The 18,774-nt window shown below is 41.7% G+C and overlaps 1 protein-coding gene across 1 annotated transcript; it reads right to left on the bottom strand.

Annotated features, from left to right (window-relative positions):
- Positions 1-766: 766 nt before the first annotated feature.
- vash2 (vasohibin 2) lies at positions 767-18,495 on the bottom strand (the record flags this gene model as incomplete). Its single annotated transcript, XM_071543041.1, has 4 exons — positions 767-836; positions 13,733-13,851; positions 17,071-17,214; positions 18,258-18,495. Coding segments are annotated over 4 exons (571 nt in total), but the record flags the coding sequence as incomplete, so codon positions are not given.
- Between the last annotated feature and the right edge of the window lie 279 nt (positions 18,496-18,774).

Here is an 18,774-nt window from a genome sequence, read left to right as displayed (position 1 = left end):
ACCACAAAGAGATGATTCATTTTCTTTGTTTTGACGGGAAGAGAAGCTAATGTTTTAAGCGCTTTCTGTTTCTGTTGTAGCTCTTCCAACATGGTGGCTTGGTAACCGCTCTCTAAACGTTCTGCCTCTCTTTACAGACTGCATGATTTAACAGAGGAATACGTTTAACAATTTCTATGAATAAAAAACCTTGTCTTCCAGGCTCCTATTTCAGGGATACTTTATTTAGGGATACTTTAACACTATGGCTCTCACTCTTGAACACCTTACTGCCGATTGATTGAAACGTTGAAGATCTAGAAACTGACACTTATTGTACTCTTGCACTCATCGAAGTCGCTCCAGATAAATGACTGAAATGTATAAATGTGAAAATGCAAAGAGCTGACACGCTCTGGTTGTTGTGGCTGATGACGAGGTCGCTGTCTGAGGGATTCACTGCTACTGAACGGGGAAACGCCACCCAGCGTAAAGCCATGGAAACCCGACCGAGAGCCTCTTCCTGTCTTAGTCCCGGCTACAGGACCTTCCCTCCTGTTCAGGCTCAGCGATGCTTGTGACACATCTTTGTTTTTTTTTTCCACAGACACAAAATGGTGTGCATCATCCACCCGGTTTGCGTAAAATCCAACCAAGCTGCTCTAGTTGCAGTGACTCCTCTCTTAAAAATGCTGGTGGCCGGTGGAGATTCTGGAGGTCCGGACGGAGGACTGGGTGGACTGGGTGGACTGGGAGGACTGGGATGACTGGGAGGGGGATGTGGGGATCAGATGCGGATCTGGTAGCCGTCGCTGAGGGTGCTGAGCTCCGGAGGTTTCCTCTCCACCGAAGCCGGCCTGCCAGAGAGAGAGGGAGAGAGAGAGAGAGAGAGAGAGAGAGAGAGGAGAGAGAGAGAGACAGAGAGAGAGAGAGGACAAACAAGGTCAAATCACAGTGTACAGTGGGAGTGCAGTTGTAGTTAGAGCTGCACAATTACATAAAAAAAAAAATAGAAAAGCGCAATATGAACTACTTAAATTTCCAAATCGAAAGAGGCTGAAATTTTATCAGAGTTGTAGCTGCTCAGAATGGATCCTAAACATGATACTGTGGTACTGAGACCAATTTCTGATCGATAAATGACATTGCACATTGTAAAAAAAAAACTAAAAAACTTTCATTTCATTCAAACAGAGCAAATCTTAAGCAACAACACTAGGAACAACAGAGGAATTAAAAATGTTTTGTTGGTTGCTGAAAAATCCAAAATATTTAAAAATCTTTGTCTGTAAACTGTATTGCAGTTTATATCGCAATTGCAATATTCAACAAAATAATCGCAATTTGAGTATTTGTCAACCCTGGTAGCCACAGAAGTCATTATGCATTTATCCTGCTTCTATCCTCCATTAGTACTGCAGATACAGGAGACCTAAGCTAGGATATCACTAGTATAACCAGTATAAACCTCCTGTCTCAACCAACAAGCTACCAGACCAGACCAGACCAGACCAGACCAGAACCTTCTCACAGCTGAAAAGAGCAAAGAAACTTTTCCAAACTTTTGTGGAATCAAACATGAGAGAACGCACAGAACCTGCAACACGAACACAGCTACAAAATATAAATATTTCATGGGGAAAAAAAGAGAATTAGAGAGGAAGACGGACTGAGAAAGAGAAGGGGGAGGATGGACAGAGTAAGAGAAAGAAAAGAAGAGAGAGACAGAGAGGGAGACAGACTGAGAAAGAGAGAGCAGGACGGAAAGAGTAAGAGGAGAGAGGGCGATTGAAGTGACTAAAACAGTAGAGTAAAAGAGAGGGAGGGAGACTGAGAAAGAGAGGAGGATGGACAGAGTAAAAGAGAGAGAAACAGGGAGAGAGAGAAAGAGAGAGAGAGATGGATTTGAAAAGAGGAGGAGGATGGATGGTAAGGGAAAGAGAGAGAGAGAAAGAGATTTAGCTTTGAGCGGTAAGAGGTTCTAAAAGCCAGACAGACATCAGATTTAATCCGACTGTCAGCTCAGTGTCTCTCTCTCTCTCCCTTCCTCTCTCTTTCCCTCCCTCCCTCCCTCTCTCTCTTTCTCTCTCCCTCTCTCTCTCTCTCTGACAGATCAAGTAGAAGTGTTATTTGTTAAAGCCGATCTGGAGAGTGAGGATCGCCGTCAGCCTTCGTATTCCTCCTCCTCCTCCTCTCCCATCATCCTCTCCTCTCCTTCCTTTCTCCCTCTCCTCTTTTCTCTTTGTTCTTCTCCTGTCTTCTCCCTCTTCACCCTTTTCTTCCTCTCCTCCAGTGTTTTTGCTCTTTTCTTTTCTGTTGTGTCATTTCTTCGCCTTCCCTCTCCCCCTTTGCTTCCCCTTTCCTCTCTCCTCATTTTTCCCTTTTCGCTTCCCTCTTTCCTTCCTCTTTCTTCTCTCCTGTTATTTCAGCTCTCCTTACTTCTCTCTTCTCCCCTCCTTCACTCTTTTTCTCTCCTTCTTGCCCTCTCTCCTCATGCCATCCCCCCCTCTTTCTCCCTCTCTTCTTCTCCTCTTTTGCTTATCCTCTTCTCCTGTCCTCTCCTCTCTCTTTTCAGATAGAAACAGGAAAAAGAGAAATAGACTGAAAGACAGCATATTTTTGATTTTTTTTTTTACGTTCTCTTTTTTCAATTTCATTTGAATTTCATTTATATTTTATTTTATGTCAGTAGAGTGGAGGTGGTGCTTGGTAAAAGCCTTCTGAAGCGTCTTATTCACACTGCTAAAATAACACTCTGCAGTTAAAGTGTCTGTTCAGGCTGTTTAATACGACAACAGACCATTATACTGTCTGTACTGGAGTCATCTGAAATGACAACATGTTGTTATGTTTCTAAGTGCTCAGTTTATAACAGATACAGCTATTTAAGCATTCCATTCAAGTCGTTAGGTAATGGGCTGTTTTAGTGTCTCTGCTCTTTTAAATTGTTACTCTGAACTAATGAAACGATAAACTTTTAGGATGAAGATTAAAATTACCATGAACTTTATTAATCCCTGAAGGGAAATTCGGTGGATATTGATAAAAAAAAGAAAAGAAAAACACTTTTGCTCAATCCACATTTTAGTTGTCTCTGAGCTTATACAGTGAGCAGGGTCCTAAAATTATGCACACGCTTAAGACCATGAGTGATGTATTTTTGGTGCACACACACACACACCAAATGTTGTGTGAGAAACTATGAAATGGAAAGAACTTCCTCTCACTGAACACCTATGACCTTTAATCCAGCCCCTTTACTTTCCAATCACCCCAGAGTGGGTTGGCAAACGGGCCCGGCCAGAGGATTTCTGGGATGGCAGGACAGGAATGAAGGTTAAGAATATTATTGGAAACTCTAATGATTCTGAAGTGGAGAACTGCCTGCATATTCATCTGGTTCTCCACTATGTTTCTGGCATGCAGATTCTAGTCAATTTAAAAACCACTGCCCTTTTCATTTCAGACCATACACCTTGGGAGGTGCTTCAAACGCTGCCTTCAACTGATGGGAGAAGATGAATTTCACCTTGTTTGATCTCGGAGTAAAAATAAAATGACTTTGTTTCTACCTGGGTGTGGGACCTCACTTACAGCTATTCCTATGCCCTGGCATAGCTGGTCTGAAATTGACATTTGACATTCTCCATTCCAGAGTGTTTGACCAACCACCTAATATGGTAAATTCCTAGTCCAGGAAGTTGGGATGGTATCAGAATTTTGTTCTGGGCAGATGGTACGCAGAAGCTCATAGTGGACGCTGCATTCATAACATGAGGAAGCTGTAAAACGAGCACATCCTCTGCACAAGAATATGCTTCCGGCATAAGGGCTACAATAAAACTCTGCAAGTGCACAACAGAGCCACAGACTTGGGTTCTTCAGGTTTGTCTCATGAGTGCACAAGCTTTTGACTTTGTGGTTACGAAATGGCTTTTTTTGATTTTTTGCACCCTCGACATTCAGTTGTCTCAAAGCTTATTAAACATCCTTCTCTTATCTCTAACTCCTTGATTGCTCTAGATTTAACTAGAAAATGTGCTCAGAGCACAGACCTCCGCCAAGGTCGCCCAACCCCACAAGGCAGTTATGCACCTTTGGTGATATGCCACGCCCACACCCCCTTTTGGCCAATCAACATGAAACGTTAATTAGTTCTTCCTTGGCCCATAACCAACCTTCATACCACCTGGGACTTATGTATGTATAATCTAGTGCAGGAGCAAATATGGAGATCATAGCTCTCTGAACCTTGTATCTCCAAAATGTAACTTTTCAGAAACTAAGAAATAGCCTTATTTTTGCATTGAATGTATTTTAGAGTTTTTGAGAAGGTTTCATAAACCCAAGAGATCAGACTTTTCTCAACCCACAGAGGACTAATGTTATCCTTCAACTGACGTGGAAACATGAAGATCCAACAAAATTGGAGTTACAAGATTTTCAAGTGACAGCGGTGATATCCAGGCCAGCAGGGTCAGCCGTCCCATTAGCCTGCTGTTGTTAGAGGTGATGTTGTATTACCCAACACAAGGGGGCGATTTGGTCAAATGTAATGAGCAGGGTTTCCACCATACCATTCCATAGCGAAGTCAGAGTGCTTACATGACTGAAAAAATTGTCTTACTTCCTTGTTTGATGTTTTTCAGTCTGGTTTCCACTCAAGTTGAGCTGAAAACCATCAGCTAATGCAATGAATGTTTGAACTAAGTTATAAAACACATTCTGCTATATTCCTGTAAAGAGACCCATTTGTAAAAGTCCCTGATATTCCTTGACTTCCCCAGAGAACTCTGTTTCCCCTTTCATCTTCTGTATTTTTACCTAAATCTATAGCTGTAATCTGTATTCATACTTTGTGATATGGAAGTGCCAATAGCAATCAAAAACTACCTGATTTAGGTAAGAGAGAAAAAAAGCAATGTGAAGTACAGAGTCTTTCATCTTTGAATTCAAGTCTTGACAGAGTCAGGAAATGTTGCAGCTATTTACATTACATTCACATTTTATTAACTGATGCTCAATAAACTTGAATGGCTAGTAGTGGCCAGACCCAACACACACTAATGCAAATCTAATGCCAGCGAAAACATAAATGAGAGTGTTAATCACTGTGTTGCTGACTTTTAAAATTCAACTATATCAATTTGATACTGTTTGTAGTTGGGTGGGTGAGTCCAGCCAAAAGATACTTGGAATGTCAAATACTCATTATTTATGTGTTGCTGATAATCTGAACACACACACACACACACACACACACACACACACACACACACACACAAACAAACATGAACATACAGGAGGCTGAGTGTGTGTTTATCTGTGCTGTCAGCTGTGTGGCGGGCTGTAACACAATCTGACTTGGACAACAGCTGCAGCCCAGTCGCACTGCAGAGTCACCACACACACACACACACACACAAACACACACACACACACACACACACACACACACACACACACACACACACACACACACACTTTGCACTAGAATTAGTGACATTCTCTGCACTGCCATTTGACGTGGCACCGCATTGACCCTTACTATGAGAAACTCTAGCAGGCTCAACTGTCTAATTATTCAGTGATGTGTGTGTGTGTGTGTGTGTGAGAGAGAAAGAGAGAGAGAGAGGGGTGGGTTGGGGGAGTATTTGTGTACTTGCATAAGAGTTTGTTTCGCCTATGTGTGAGTGTGTGTGTCAGAGTTTTCCCATTGAGTCAGCATGGTGGGTCACCCTGTCTTAGGGAGCTGCTAACCCTCCTAAAAGACTTTCATTAGTCTGGGTTTCAATGAAAGTTTTAAGGTTCTCTCTCACCCAATAGTCTGTTTGCTTAATATACTGTTTACTTTTTGCAATTGGTCCAATTCCCTCTCACACTGCTCCACACCAAGCTGAGGACAACTGGTAAACAGAAGCCATGTGCTTATAAATGTGTTTTCGTTCATTGGTCAGGAATTTAGCAGGTAAAAAGAAAACAAACCTACTTGAGGGATTTATACACTGAAAATCTTTTTGAGGTTTTGAGGACGCCACTGAAAATGAACAGTTGCCAGGGCTCCAGGTGGTAAAAAATGTATTGCTACATTGCTGCCATCAGCCACAGATATCAACAAAAAGGCAGGAAGCGATGCAACCTACTTTAATCAGTCTCTGATTTTGCAAAATCCCTGTAGTTTTGGCCAGTCCCAAAAGAGATGTGTATGTATTGTTATTAGTTAAAAAGGCCAACTACTGCTGGTCCAAGATTACATAATTGTACTTTAGATTATTATCGAACATTGTGGCCCTATTTTATTGGTACATTTGCATCTATTCAACTGACAACAGTCCACTAGCCTAGTAACTATAGCAATGAGCAGGGTCCTAAAATTATGCACACGTTTACAACCATGAGTGATGTATTTTCATGATATTACAGTTTTTCTGATTGCTTAGGCACTATCGTTGAAACTACAGGCTATTTTGCAAAACTCTACACACTAACCACAAAAACCTTACACCAAACCAGCAAAACATTCTACATCTCTTGCAAAAGCAAACATTCTTGCAAAACTCTTCAAACTCTTTTAAAAAGTGTGTTTTTGTGTCAATACAGTTCACACAAGCCATCATTTGAATAAGCACACGAAGCACCAACTATGCACTGATAGTATAAATGAAAACACTTGTGGCTTTTGCTTTTTCTGTGTGCAGGGCATAGCAGTTTGCAATAAAGTTTTGTCATACATGTAGTAAACACACATACACACAGGTATCCAAATGTGTATTCTGAACATAACACACTATCAATACAAATAAGGGGAAAAGGTTATTTACATTATTTTTTTTTCTCATAATGTTCTACAGTAACACTCCTCAAACAACAAAAGCGCAGTAGAAGAAAACAAAAAACATTTGTGTGGGTCTGGCCATAAGTTTACAGTGTTGCTAGAAGTGTGTTACGTATTACAGTAAATTGCAAACTGAGTAGTAATTGCAAACTAAAGCAGTGAGTTGTGTTTACAGTTTTGCAAAAAGTGTGGGTAACACTTTATAATAACCATCATTAATAAATGGTAAATTGATAGTTAATTAAACTTTAGTTAATAGTTATTTTACTGTTAACAAACAATGAAATGAACATTAATAATGTTTACTAATTATTAGTAATGCTATAATTTATGTTATTTTATCATTAGTTTGTGTAATATAAAATAATTTGTTTATAAATTATATATTGTATCATAGCTTTTTACCCTTTTTACCGTCTCTTATCAGCTATGATACAATATATAATTTATAAACAAATTATTTTATATTACACAAACTAATGATAAAATAACATAAATTATAGCATTACTAATAATTAGTAAACATTATTAATGATCATTTCATTGTTTGTTAACAGTAAAATAACTATTAACTAAAGTTTAATTAACTATCAATTTACCATTTATTAATGATGGTTATTATAAAGTGTTACCAAAGTGTGTTATAAAATTACAAACAGTGTAAAGCAGAGAACGTGCGTTCAGTTTGGCACACTTGGTAAATGCATTGGCTACAAGTGTTAATGGCTTCAGAGATAGTGCTTCAAGAATCACTGTTAGTGTTTAAGCATTCAGAAAAAACTGTAAATGCTTTCAGTCATAGGGCATGAATGCAGTGATCATGGCTACTGTGGCTGTTTGACAAATAAAATAATTACACACACCAAATGTGTGAGAAACTATGAAATGGAAATAATTTCCTCTCACTGAACACCTATGACCATTACAGTTTTTCCTGAATGCTTAAACACTAACAGTGATTCTTGAAGCACTATCTCTGAAACCATTAACACTTGTAGCCAATGCATTTACCAAGTGTGCCAAACTGAATGCACGTTCTCTGCTTTACACTCAGTTTGTAATTTTATAACACACTTTTTGCAAAACTGTAAACACAACTCACTGCTTTAAACTCAGTTTGCAATTTACTGTAATACGTAACACACTTCTAGCAACACTGTAAACATGGCCAGACCCACAAAGAAGGCTATATTTAGCCTATTTTTTTCTGTTCTTTTTTTTCTAGCACAAATGTTTTTGTTTTCTTCTACTGCACTTTTGTTGTTTGAGGAGTGTCACTGTAGAACATTTTGAGAAAGAAAAAAAAAAAAAAACTTCTCCCCCTTATTTGTATTGATAGTGTGTTATGTTCGGAATACACATCCATACTTTACACATTTGGATACTTGTGTGTATGTGTGTTTACTACATGTATGACAAAACTTTATCGCAAACTGCTATGCCCTGCACACAGAAAAAGCAAAAGCCACAAGTGTTTTTCTTTTATACTATCAGTGCGTACTTGGTGCTTTGTGTGCTTATTCAAATGATGGTTTGTATGTACTGTATTGATGCAAAAACATTTTTTTTAATAGAGTTTGAAGAGTTTTGCATGAATTGTTTGCTTTTGCAAGAGATGTATAATGTTTTGCTGGTTTGGTGTAAGGTTTTGTGGTTAGTGTGTAGAGTTTTGCAAAAATAGCCTGTAGTTTCAAAGATAGTGCCTAAGCAATCAGAAAAAACTGTAATCCAGCCCCTATACTTTCACCTGTTTCCAATCACCCCATTAGAAAGAGAGAGCAGTGATTGGCTGTCAAAACAGGTTAAAATAACTCTACCAGAGTTTGCTGTCATTCTGAGCCAGTGTGGTTGTGAGCCAGTGTGGTTGTGAGCCAGTGTGGTTGTGTCGGTCAGGAGGAGACAGATAGAGACTTTTGGGCTTGCAGCTGATCATAGCTCTGGCTGAAGCCATGGGATTTGTTCTACAGTCATTGTCAGAGACTCGTTATATGCTTCATGTGAAAATGACTAGAATGTTTTTCTGAAGTGACTGAGGTTATTTGGTCTAAATGTCAGTGTCTTGTCTAGGGTGCTGCTGCTGTCTTTGTTAGCTGTTGGACATCAAGCAGGTGGTAATTTTTTAACATTAATTTACAATTGTTCATGTTTAATAACATCACATCTCAAAAAATCCAACTCCAACAAATTGAGAAACTGACTTTTACATTGACAACCATGCTCCTCAAGTTTTTGGCTTTGTCCCAGGGTTGTGAAATAATACCAAATATGGAGATGCAAGACAAAATATGAATGAAATTTCACAGTAATATTTTGTGCCTGTAACTTGCAGCTTACCATGGTGGGTTTGAGTCCTACTCTGAAAAGCCTGGTGCCAAAGAAAATCCACTAAACTTGGGATACCAGCCTGATGACAACGGCTCTGATGAATCCTTAAGCAGCTTCCAGGCACTTACTAGTAGTTATGGCTCAAATTCAGGTTCTATCAATAGTTACAGCCAAAGCGATTTTCTGAGTAGTTCTAATGACTACATGGCTGTTGCCAAGCCCAGTTTGGGGAGTGGTGGCTCGTCTGCTAATGGTGGAATGGGTTCCCTTCAAAGCTTTGGTTACTCTGACCACACGGGTTCTTATCCTAGTTGGGAGAGTGGCTACAACCAAGGTGGAAGTGTTGCTACTTACAAACACCAGCCTCAGGTGCCTAGCTACCAGCCCCAGCAGCCTCAGGTGCCTAGCTACCAGCCTCAGGTGCCTAGCTACCAGCCCCAGGTGCCCAGCTACCAGCCCTACCAGCCCCAGGTGCCCAGCTACCAGCCCAAGCAGCCCCAGGTGCCCAGCTACCAGCCCCAGCAGTCCAAGCAGCCCCAGGTGCCTAGCTGCCAGCCCAAGCAGCCCCAGGTGCCTAGCTACCAGCCCAAGCAGCCCCAGGTGCCTAGCTACCAGCCCACCTCCAGCAACAATTTTGGTTCTTATTCACCTTCTGCCCAGACTGAAGGTGCAGCCAGCAAAGTGATTGCAAATAGGTGGGTTAATTCTTTGTCTTTGATTTGACATGTTTGTCTTCAGGTCAATGTCTCTATACCTGTTCAAGAAACGGCATGTTCACATGGTATTGTGGTCTCTTCCAGGTTTGGAATGAGTGGAGCCCACCTTAATTATGATGGTAAAGGGAGTGGGTTGGCAAACGGGCCCAGCCAGGGGATTTCTGGGATGGCAGAGGAATGAAGGGTAAGAATACTATTGGAAACTCATCATTCTGAAGTGGAGAATAGCCTGAATATTGATCTGGTTCTCCACTATGTATCTGGCATGCAGATTCTAGTAAATTAAAACCCACTAACTGCTCTTGTCATTTCAGACCATACACCCTTGGGAGGTGCTTCAAACGCTGCCTTCAACTGCTGGGAGAAGATAACTTCAACTCATTTGGATATGGTCTCTTAGTAAAAATAAAATTACTTTGTTTCTACCTGGGTGTGGGACCTCACTTACTTCTGTTATTCCTATGCCCTGGCATAGTTTGGCTGCAATTGACTGTCTCCTTTCCTGCTGTTTGACCTACCAACTAATATGGTAAATCCCTAGTCCAGCAAGTTGGGATGGTATCACAATTTTCAGTGTTCTTGGCAGATGGTACGCAGAATCTCATAGTGGACACTGCCTCAACATGAGGATGTAAAACAAGCACATCCTCTGCACAAAAATATGCTTCTGGCATAAGGGCTATAATAAAATCATGTTGCACATATACACCCCTCAAACAGCCACAGACTTGATTCTTTAGATTTGTCTCACATGAGTGCACAACCTTGACTTTGTGGTTACAAAATGTGGAAAAAATGGAAACTAGCTTCCTACTTGACAGTGCCTTCACTTCAGGTTGAAAATGCTACTGGGGGGAAATCAATGGAAACAAGTTTCTGACATGAATACAAACCTAAGGAATGCAATATTCATTCCAAAACTGAATTTCATGTCATTTTGTTTCAAATACCATAGCAGACAATTCCTTGATATTGCAATGTTTGATATGCTAGAAACATAACTCAAATGTATTGACTAAGTACAAGTGAAAAGGCTAACTGTCACCAAAAGCAAAGTCTACAGGAAACCATGACATTTGACTATTTCAAATGAGTTTGAAGGCATGAACAATTCCACGTCATTGCTTTTAACCATTTCTCAAAGTTTCTCAAATGTATATCACAACTCATAAATATACAATCACAAATGTATTTTCCTGTCCACAAACAAATGCCACTCTATTTGGACTCCATAGTAGGTGACTACCTTGGCCCTGGCAGCCAGAGGGCCCCAAATTGGACAAGAATAGAACAAGTATTAAAGGATAAGGCTGGTGTTTTTTAATGCATTGCTTACCATCAACAAATCCTATGAAAATAACAAAATCAACAATGCGTTTGCTCTACTCCCGTTACTTTCTGACTTCTCACGTACCGTTTTTAGCCGTCGACCCGGAAGTCATTGGCTCCAATTGTAAGCAAACAACCTTGAAATACAGCTCACAAAGACATAGTTTCAATTTTAAAAATCGCTAACTGTTACCACGAAAAGTCAGGCTGTTGTTATTACCAAATCAAATTCAAATGGGAACAAATTCTTCATTACGCCGGGGACGATTTTCGGTGCTACGGAACTACTTTCCTGAGATGGCAAACGTGTTTACAGCCGGCTTATTAAGTTGTTTGAGGAAAAAGTCGGCTGGCCCGGTGCATCGCGAATATGCTGCCCAGAGCAGCAGCATGGCTCTGTGACATGTTTTTAATCGTTGTTTTTAATACAATGGAGTTCTATGGCTGCTGGGACATGGCTGCATTGGGCACCGGCTAAATGGACGAGACTTGTTGGCAAAACAAAATCATTGCTGATTTTGTTATTTTCATAGGATTTGTTGACAGAAAGCAATGCATTAAAAAACACCAGCCTTATCCTTTAACTTTAAAACGTACTTACTGAAACACAGTTGTAGTAGGCTATTCCACTTACCTTCTAGTTCAATATCTTTGAAAGCTTTTTTTCATCAGAGAATCAACTGCTGCTAGTGTTTGCTGCTAGCAGTATTATCACTACCTCCAAGCTCGATGAGCTCAAGTGAAGCAAGCGTTGGCTCCACCGCTGGCACCAGCAATGATGGTGAGTGTGTTGCCATGCCAACTGATGCTCAGAGCCAAGGGCAAGTAAACAGTAGAAATAGTGGTAATCACGAAGATGATGACCAGTATCAAAACGTGGTGAGTGACACATGTTAGACTTTTCTCACTCAGGAGAGATCAGCTCCAGTGTTTTTGTCGGCGCACAACTCTTGCCGTGGAACACCAACACTTGCATGCATACTTTACTCTGCCCCAACTTGAAGCTAATGTATAGAAAGGATGGATTGGGGGCGGCCTGGTGGCTCAGTTGGTTAAGGCGTATATCATGTAGCCGTGACATCCTGGGTTCAAATCCAGCCTGGGACCTTTCTCACATGTCATCCCCCTCTCTTTCTCCCTCCCTGTCTTTCCTGTCTCTCTCTACTGTGTACTGTCCAATAAAGGCAAAATGCCAAAAAAAATAGTATTTAAAAAAGAAGAAAGGGTGAAGTTTGGGGTTTCAGGGGGCCCCATGCTTGCTGTTGTCTAGAACAGTGATTCTCAACCTTTTTCAGACCCCTAAGGGCCAAGGACCCCCATTTGATAACATTTTGTCTCTCAAACTCAAATCTGAGAATATTTTTATTGTCAGATATGATTTTGTCCAGAATTCCCTGACTATGTATTGTAGGTAGAGAGATAACAGTGAAACTATGGTCAAAACAGTCATTCTTCTACATTCTCTAATTGTGTTAACTTAAATAATGGTAAAGTTTAACAATTCATCAATTTGCTGGGGACCCCCTGGAAGTCACTAAAGGACCCCTGGTGGTCCCCGGACACCATGTTGAGAACCACTGGTTTAGGGCCCCCAAAACACTAAGCCCGCCTCTGGGTGTGACCTTCTCTCCCATACTGTATCAGGAAAAGCGCTTAACTTGTACGACCATCAGTGGCCTTACATCCTGCATCTTTGACAGGAAGAGAGACACTAGCACTTTACTGCTGAGCGACAGTGGTACACACACACACACACACACACACACACACACACACACACACACACATCACACAAGCTCTTCAGTGTCAGCTGTAGGTCGAGATTAGCACATGTGAGCTCTGGTGCTGTTGCTGCATTTCCTCAAGCTCAACACACACACACACACACACACACACACTAGCTTGTTAACATCAAGATGTCAGAACAGCGTATTCTTTGGAGGCAAATTTTAATGTCACACACACACACACACACACGCAAATATGCACAGCACACGCATCAGTGACAGCCTCAACTCTCCTTGACCTGGAAACCACAGTCAGGAAGAGAGAGAGAGGAAAAGGAGGGGGAGGAAAGTCAAAAAGCACAAATTGACCTAATCGTAAAATCAGAAGTAATAGTATTTCATTAAACTTTTTAAAGGTCCACTATGTAACATTTTCATGAAAAAAGGCAAATCTGCCCTCGGATTATTGTTCCACTGTTATATTTCATTAATCTGTGATGTTCAAAGTGTTCCAGGAGTTATTTTGTGATGAAGCGTTTTCTTTGTGAACCCACTTTCCCTCAACTTCTACTTCAGTTACTGATTCCCTACATTTCCCACAATGCCTTTCGAAACCCCCCAGAGAACAGATGTGAACTTGTTGCACTCAGTATGTAGAGGTGGAGAGAACAATAGTGACGGCTGGGTGGTCATTTTGGTAAATTTTGGGACCGGCCACTGTAACTGGTTCATGAAAAAAGTTAGCTTCCCGTCCTGAGACACACACACACACACACACACACACACACACACACACACACTGCAGAATGGAGAGTACGTACGATTTGTCTCGGCGGTGTGTGTAGCGTCGCTGGGGGCTGGTCTGTCGTCTCCGTGGCGATAAGGATTTCCCCCGGCTCCGCTCCTTGATTGGCGACTGGGCACTGGATGATTTCAGGATCTAACAAACAAACAAACAAACAAACACATCATCATTTACAATATTTTCCAATACATAGTGACTTAGTGACTTACGATGAGTGAAACCGAAAAATAATGTGTGTAACAACCACTGATACTCATTTATGGCTAATATTATATACGTATATGTGTGTGTGTGTGTGTGTTAATTACAGTTAATAATGGTATATTATTGGCATATCAGCATTATTGACTTTTCATTTAATCGATAATCTTGGCTACAGTTGAAAATAATCAAGATGTTGATATAAGATAGAAGTAGAATAGTAAAATGACTGAAGAAGAAGTAAAATGATTAAGTTCCCTGAATCTTCAAGACTAATAATCATGAGTGATAAGGGTGATTATCATTTTATCCCATTCCTCTTATCTTCTTCCTCTTTCTTTCTTTCTCTTCCTTTTTTTTCTCCTCAAATCATCTGATAATCATCTGACCATCGACACGTATTACCGTTTTCTTTTAAAGGGATACACCAAGTTTTGGGGAGATTTACCCGTGAAGAGATCAGCACATAGACACCAAAATCATACATGTGTCCCCAGTAGATCATTCACTCTGGTGCGCCATGCTAACATTTAGCATACACTATGTTGAGTGATAGTAGGCTACTAGCTTTATCCAAACTAAGAAGACTGACCTTTTAGTAATAAAAAGTTGTTAGTGATTTGTATTATATGGCCTGCAGATTCATACATTTTATAAACGAAATAATATCAATACAATTTAACTTTAACTGATGTAGCCAGGTTTATTTTGGGAACTATTTCAGGTGAGCAGGCACATATTCATCCGCTGCGCAGTGATTTGTAGCTGTACAGTCGCCCATCAGCCACCACCATCACTAACTATGGAAACAGGGAAAGTGTTAGCGTGGAGCCTACTGTCACTCAACACAGTGTATGTTAAAGTGTTAGCGTGGAGCCTACTGTCACTCAACACAGTGTATGTTAAAGTGTTAGCGTGGAGCCTACTGTCACTCAACACAGTGTATGTTAAAGTGTTAGCGTGGAGCCTACTGTCACTCATACTGAATGCTAAAGTGTTAGCATGGACCAAAGCCAATGACCTACCGGGGACACATGGATGTTTCTGGTGTCTGACGTCTCCAATCTCCCAAAAACTTGTTATGTTTTCCTTTAACCATTTACCCAGGGTGGTCTGGCTAAGTATGCAAGCTGTCTTTCCATTTACACCCGGCTGTATCCTCACAAAGTGTAGCTGAACACCTTCAGGCGTCTCAATGTACAGAAAATTAATTAAGCCAGCGTGATGCCAACAACCACTGCTGTTATTTAGCTTCAGGGCACCGAGTACAGAGATGATAAAGAGGACTTCAAGAAAACAATCCCGCTGTTTATGTGTGTGTGTGTGTGTGTGTGTGTGTGTGTGTCTGTCTGTGTGTGTGTGTGTGTGTCTTAAGATGAATTTTGACTTCTTAAATCTCCTTGAACCATACTGAACTGCTGTGATAAGAAATACCAGCAGAAAATACAATTCAAGTCAGTGGATGCAAATAAAGTATTTAGTGTGTGTGTGTGTGTGTGTGTGTGTGTGTGATGGGTGTTTGGGAGTGTGCATGAGACAGTGCATGTGTGCATGTGAGAGAGAGGGCGAACGATGTACTGTATGTGTATGTGACTCAGTGTGTGGAAAATAGCAATTTGAAGCTATCATTAGGAACTCAGTGTGAGAAGGAAACTGAAGAGGGTGAGGAGACGGTGTATCTGAATCAGGAGGTACACACACACACACACACGCACACACACACGCACACGCACACGCACGCACACGCACACGCACACGCAATGCACACACACACACACACACACACACACGGCGGTGGTTTCCTGCACGAAGCAAAACACAGGATGAGGCTCATGTTCCACAGCTGGTCATGTTAGTCATGTCGTTCTAATAGATACAGTATATGGGTCAGTGTGTGTGTGTGTGTGTGTTTGTGTGTGTGTGTGTGTGTGTGTGTGTGTTTGTGTGTGTGTGTGTGTGTGTGTGTGTTTGTGAACTCTTGTTAAGAAACCCGAACTGAAACTTTGAATTTCATATCTAATTCTACAGTATATAAAACAGTCTAGTAGAGTGTTAATGTTTGTTCTTCAGACTCCAAACTCTCTGTCACACACACACACACACACACAAACACACGCACACACACACACACACACACACACACACACACAAACGCACACACTGAAATCTATTTATAATAAACTGACATTCTTTGGAGTACAACACAGACGACACCAAAGTCCCCTAAACCACAGCAGAGCTGACCAGAGTCTAACTATGTGTGTGTGTGTGTGTGTGTGTGTGTGTGTGTGAGTGCATGTGTGTTTGCATGTGCATGTGCATGCTTGCATGTGTGTGTGTGTGTGTGTGACAGCTGCAAACACAGTGACCTACATATCTTGCTGATGTGCTGTCCAGCCCATATCCCACCCTCCACCACCAGCATCACACACACAAACACACATGCACAAACACACACACACACACACACACACACACACACACACACACACACACACACACACACACAGACAATCTTTGTTTATTTAAATGCATGTAGAAAAATGCTAAAATGCAGAAAGAAAAGAAAAATACAGACAATTGCAAATAAAACCCCAAGGGGCTAATAAACATTCAACCTCAAAAATTCCACATCTCTCTCTCTCTCTCTCTCTCTGCACACACACACACACACACCTACACACACACGCACACACACACACACACACACACGCACACACACGCACACACATTCCTTCCTTTCCCCATCATGCCCTAAATAATTCCTGACAGTTTATATTCCATTTCAAGTTCAGCCAACAGGAAACGAAATCCATTTCTCGTCTCATGAAAGAAGAATACGTTAAAGGTGTTTCCGTTGTTTAGTCCAAAAAAACAAAAACCAACGTATTCACAACACAATACAGCAGCATTGAAGCAAAAGGAAACCGGTCACTACATGGTGAAAAAACATTTTAAAAAAAAAGCTCAAATAACTGGATTTAAGATATTTTAATACTTTTTAAGGCCATAAGTTTTGGTCATTTATTTTAATTCGTTTTCAGACTTTTTAAAGACCCACAGATACCCGCTATCAGCCTTTACCAACTCATATCGAACCCTGGAATGCGTGTGTGTGTGTATGTGTGTGTGTGTGTGTGTGTCCATGCGTACCTTCATCCTCATGTCCCGGCCGTGTTTCTCCAGCTCCTTCCTCATCTCCTGGGCTCCCAGCCGGGCGGCGTTCAGCACCAGGTGCTTCCACTCGATTGGCTGGAAGACGTGTGGGTCGTGAGGCACGTAGAGGCCAATCTTCACCTGGGAGGAGCAGGGGTCGAAATCAAACGCACCCCTTACTGACTCTATGAGTACACACTGTGATCTAAACACGCAGTAACAAACCACGCCCTGTGCTAACAGAATGGAACAGAGGAAATGTGAGGAATGAAACACTTATGAATAAAAAGATGAGAGAGAGAGAGAGAGAGAGAGAGTCAATTCTTTCCTTCTTTGTTTGTTTTTTTGTTTGTTGCTTTCTTTCTTTCCATTGGCTTACATGTGAAATCAGAGCGAGAGAGAGTGAGAGAGAGATGGATTGGGAAGAGGAATAAAGTAAAAGAACGTGCAAGAGAGAAAGAGAGAGAAGGAAAGACAGAATGAGGGAGAGAGAGACGGAAAGAGAGACAGAGAGGAAGAGAGGGAGGAATGGAAGGGATCATGGACAGATTAAAGGAGAGAATGTGAGTAGGAGAGAGAGAGGAGGGACATAGGTAGATGAAGAAAGATGAGGAAGATGGACAGATATAAAGAGAGAAGAGGAGGGAAGATGGAGTGAGAAAGAGAGGGAGAAGAGGGGGAGAGAGAGAGAGAGAGAAGAGAGAAGGGACATAGCAAGAGAGTGTCTTTTTTGGCCTACATGTGGTAAATCAGAGAGACAGAGGAAAAGGGAAAGGTTGTCTTTCTCTTTTTGTTTGTTTCTTACTTTCTTTCTTCATCCCTCCCCCTCTTCCTCCATCCATCCCTCCCTCTGTTAATCATTCTTCCTCTCCCTCCCTCATCCTACACCCTCCCTCCCTCACTCCATCCCATCCTCCTTTCCTACACCCCCTCACTCCTTCCTTCGCTCCTTCCTACCTTCTTCCATCCATCCCTTCCACCCCTCTCTCTATCCTCCATTTCTCCTTACTTCCAACTCTTCCGTCCACCCTTCCTCCCTCCATAACCCATCTCTACACTTCCTTTTCCTCCCTCTATTCCTCCCTACTTCCTCCATCCTGTATGTGGTGGTATCTCTTGTAGGAGCTACCAAACTCTCTATCTCCCCTTCCCTCCCTCCCTCCCTCCCTCGTTCCCTCTCTTACCTTCTTCAGAGTGTGCTGGTATCTCTTGTAGGAGCTCTCGAACTCGGCCACCAGTTCTCCCAGTGTGCGGTGTGTGAGCGGTTTGTCCATCAGGTCCTGGCGGCGGCTCATGCCCAGCGAGCCGTAGCGTCCGTTGCAGTAGACGCCCAGAACCACGTGGTGGAAGCAGTGACCCGAGAACTGGGTCTTAAAGCTGATGGGGAAACGCTCCAGAGACGTCAGGCCGTTGGTCAGGTAGCTGGACGCCACGGCAGTTAAGGATCAGGAGGAGGAGGGTGTGGGATAGTTCATGTTTTATGTTGAGTCATTTATCTGATGCTTATGCAGACAGACAATGAGCACAGTGGTAGAATGTGTTTGTGTTGGAGGAGCAAAGACAAAACAAAAATATTGTAACACTATTGCCGCCATTGCAATGTTTTTCCATTTTTATACTACTACTACTACTACTGCTACTACAACTGCTATTACTACTACTATTGCCACTACTACTGCTGTTACCACTACTACTGCTACT

Source organism: Centroberyx affinis, unplaced genomic scaffold (assembly GCF_046629955.1).
Source record: "Centroberyx affinis isolate AG114_WGS23_722 - 3 ecotype Tasmania unplaced genomic scaffold, CSIRO-AGI_Caff_v1 ptg004209l_1, whole genome shotgun sequence".
NCBI classification, from domain to species: Eukaryota; Metazoa; Chordata; class Actinopteri; order Beryciformes; family Berycidae; genus Centroberyx; species Centroberyx affinis.
This window is presented reverse-complemented; position numbering and strand designations above follow the sequence as displayed.